Source organism: Octopus bimaculoides, chromosome 5 (assembly GCF_001194135.2).
Source record: "Octopus bimaculoides isolate UCB-OBI-ISO-001 chromosome 5, ASM119413v2, whole genome shotgun sequence".
Classification (NCBI taxonomy): domain Eukaryota; kingdom Metazoa; phylum Mollusca; class Cephalopoda; order Octopoda; family Octopodidae; genus Octopus; species Octopus bimaculoides.
The window spans coordinates 109,433,347-109,434,912 of record NC_068985.1 but is presented as its reverse complement, the minus strand read 5'-3'; the positions used below and the strand labels follow the sequence as shown (position 1 = coordinate 109,434,912).

Here is a 1,566-nt window from a genome sequence, read left to right as displayed (position 1 = left end):
ACACACACACACACACACACACACACACACACACACACATATATATATATATATATATATATATATTCACAGGGTGCGATATATATAATGTCTACGCAACATGCAATAATACAATTGAATGATCAACCCATATAGCATCTTCGGCTTTAATCTTGTTTTTGTCTTTAATACACCCCTGCAAATTAATCTATCTCGTATTGAAACGTACAAAAGACATCATTTAAGTATACAATTTACTTTTTAATGCTTTCTGTATGCTATTCTGTTTCAGACTGGTTGTTGTCCTAGTCTCAGCTCTTGTATCCACCACCATGACCGAGAAGTAAGTATAAATGTATCTTTGATTATAAATTAAAGGATGGGCTTGTACCTCTATAGAACAGATATACTGATGTGATCGAATTTGCCAACAGATGATCATTTATTATTTGAAGTATTGTAGATTATTAACTAATTAGAGTTTCAATATTAACCAGTAAAACAGGATAATTGTGATGAAAATGTCATCATCGGTGTGAATATGAGTCCAAATTTTCATTTGACCATTTCATTGTGTTCTTAAATTTCGTTGTTATTCCAGCAATGACGCTAATTATTCACAAAAAATTAGAATAGATATTTTCTGCATCGGCAATACTTTTTCACTAACTCCTGTGGGTACGGTTTTCATAAACTTCACCAGAAGTAACTGAGTCTTGATTTGTAAAGAGATAATTAATGAAATATGTGAAAAAAGAAAAAAAAGGAAATGAATCCGAAAATTTGGTTTTTGTAACAAGTGCCACTAGGAGTAACTCCGCTTTTTGCAGCATAAGAAGAGATTTCTTTCGAAGCTGTGGGGTAAAACCGCCTTCTGAAATTAACGGTAGTATAAATTTGACCGTATCTAACCGTTTTCATCGTTAAAATATTTAAAGTATATGCATGAAAAAACTTAAATATATCTTAAGTCAGCGAGCTGGCAGAATCGTTGGACCCGAAAAAAATGCTTAGCGGCATTTCGTCCGTTTTTACGTCATGAGTTCCAATTCCGCCGAGGTCTCAAATGCTTTCTGTCCTTTCGGGATGGATAAAATAAGCACCAGTTTAGCACTGAGTCGATGTAATCAACTTACCCACCTCCTAACTTGCTGCCAAAATTTGAAACCAATATTTACATATATTTTAAATATTCTAAATATGATCATGTGGCAGTGTCGCTGGATCGCCGATGAAAATACCTCACAATATTTTCTGCTCTTTGCATTCTGAGTTCAAATCATTCAATAGCCTACTTGGGTGGTAGATTTAATCCGTCTCCCATTTTAACCATGCTACCTGACATCTTGGGTAACTCTAACAGATTCCATTTCGTCATAGACATTCGGGTAATATTTCCAGCGTAAAGATTACACCCTGAATTATTCTCTGTCTTCAACATGTCCTTCACAGGATCTGTAAAGAGCCATGGGCATTGTCTTCTGTTCCAACCAAAAAGGATTTAGAAGACGGAAAATGAAAGAAGCCTGTTGTATATGTGTGTGTGTGTGTGTGTGTGTGTGTGTGTGTGTGTGTGTGTGTGTGTGT

General features: G+C 35.2%; 1 protein-coding gene across 1 annotated transcript in view; it reads left to right on the top strand.

Moving 5' to 3' along the window:
• LOC106869777 (S-crystallin SL20-1) overlaps positions 1-1,566 on the top strand; it is a 14,771-nt gene that overhangs the window by 8,068 nt on the left and 5,137 nt on the right. The window contains exon 4 of the mRNA XM_052967942.1: positions 272-322. Within this exon, the coding sequence (XP_052823902.1) occupies positions 272-322 (51 nt within the window). The remainder of the gene's footprint in view (positions 1-271; positions 323-1,566) is intronic.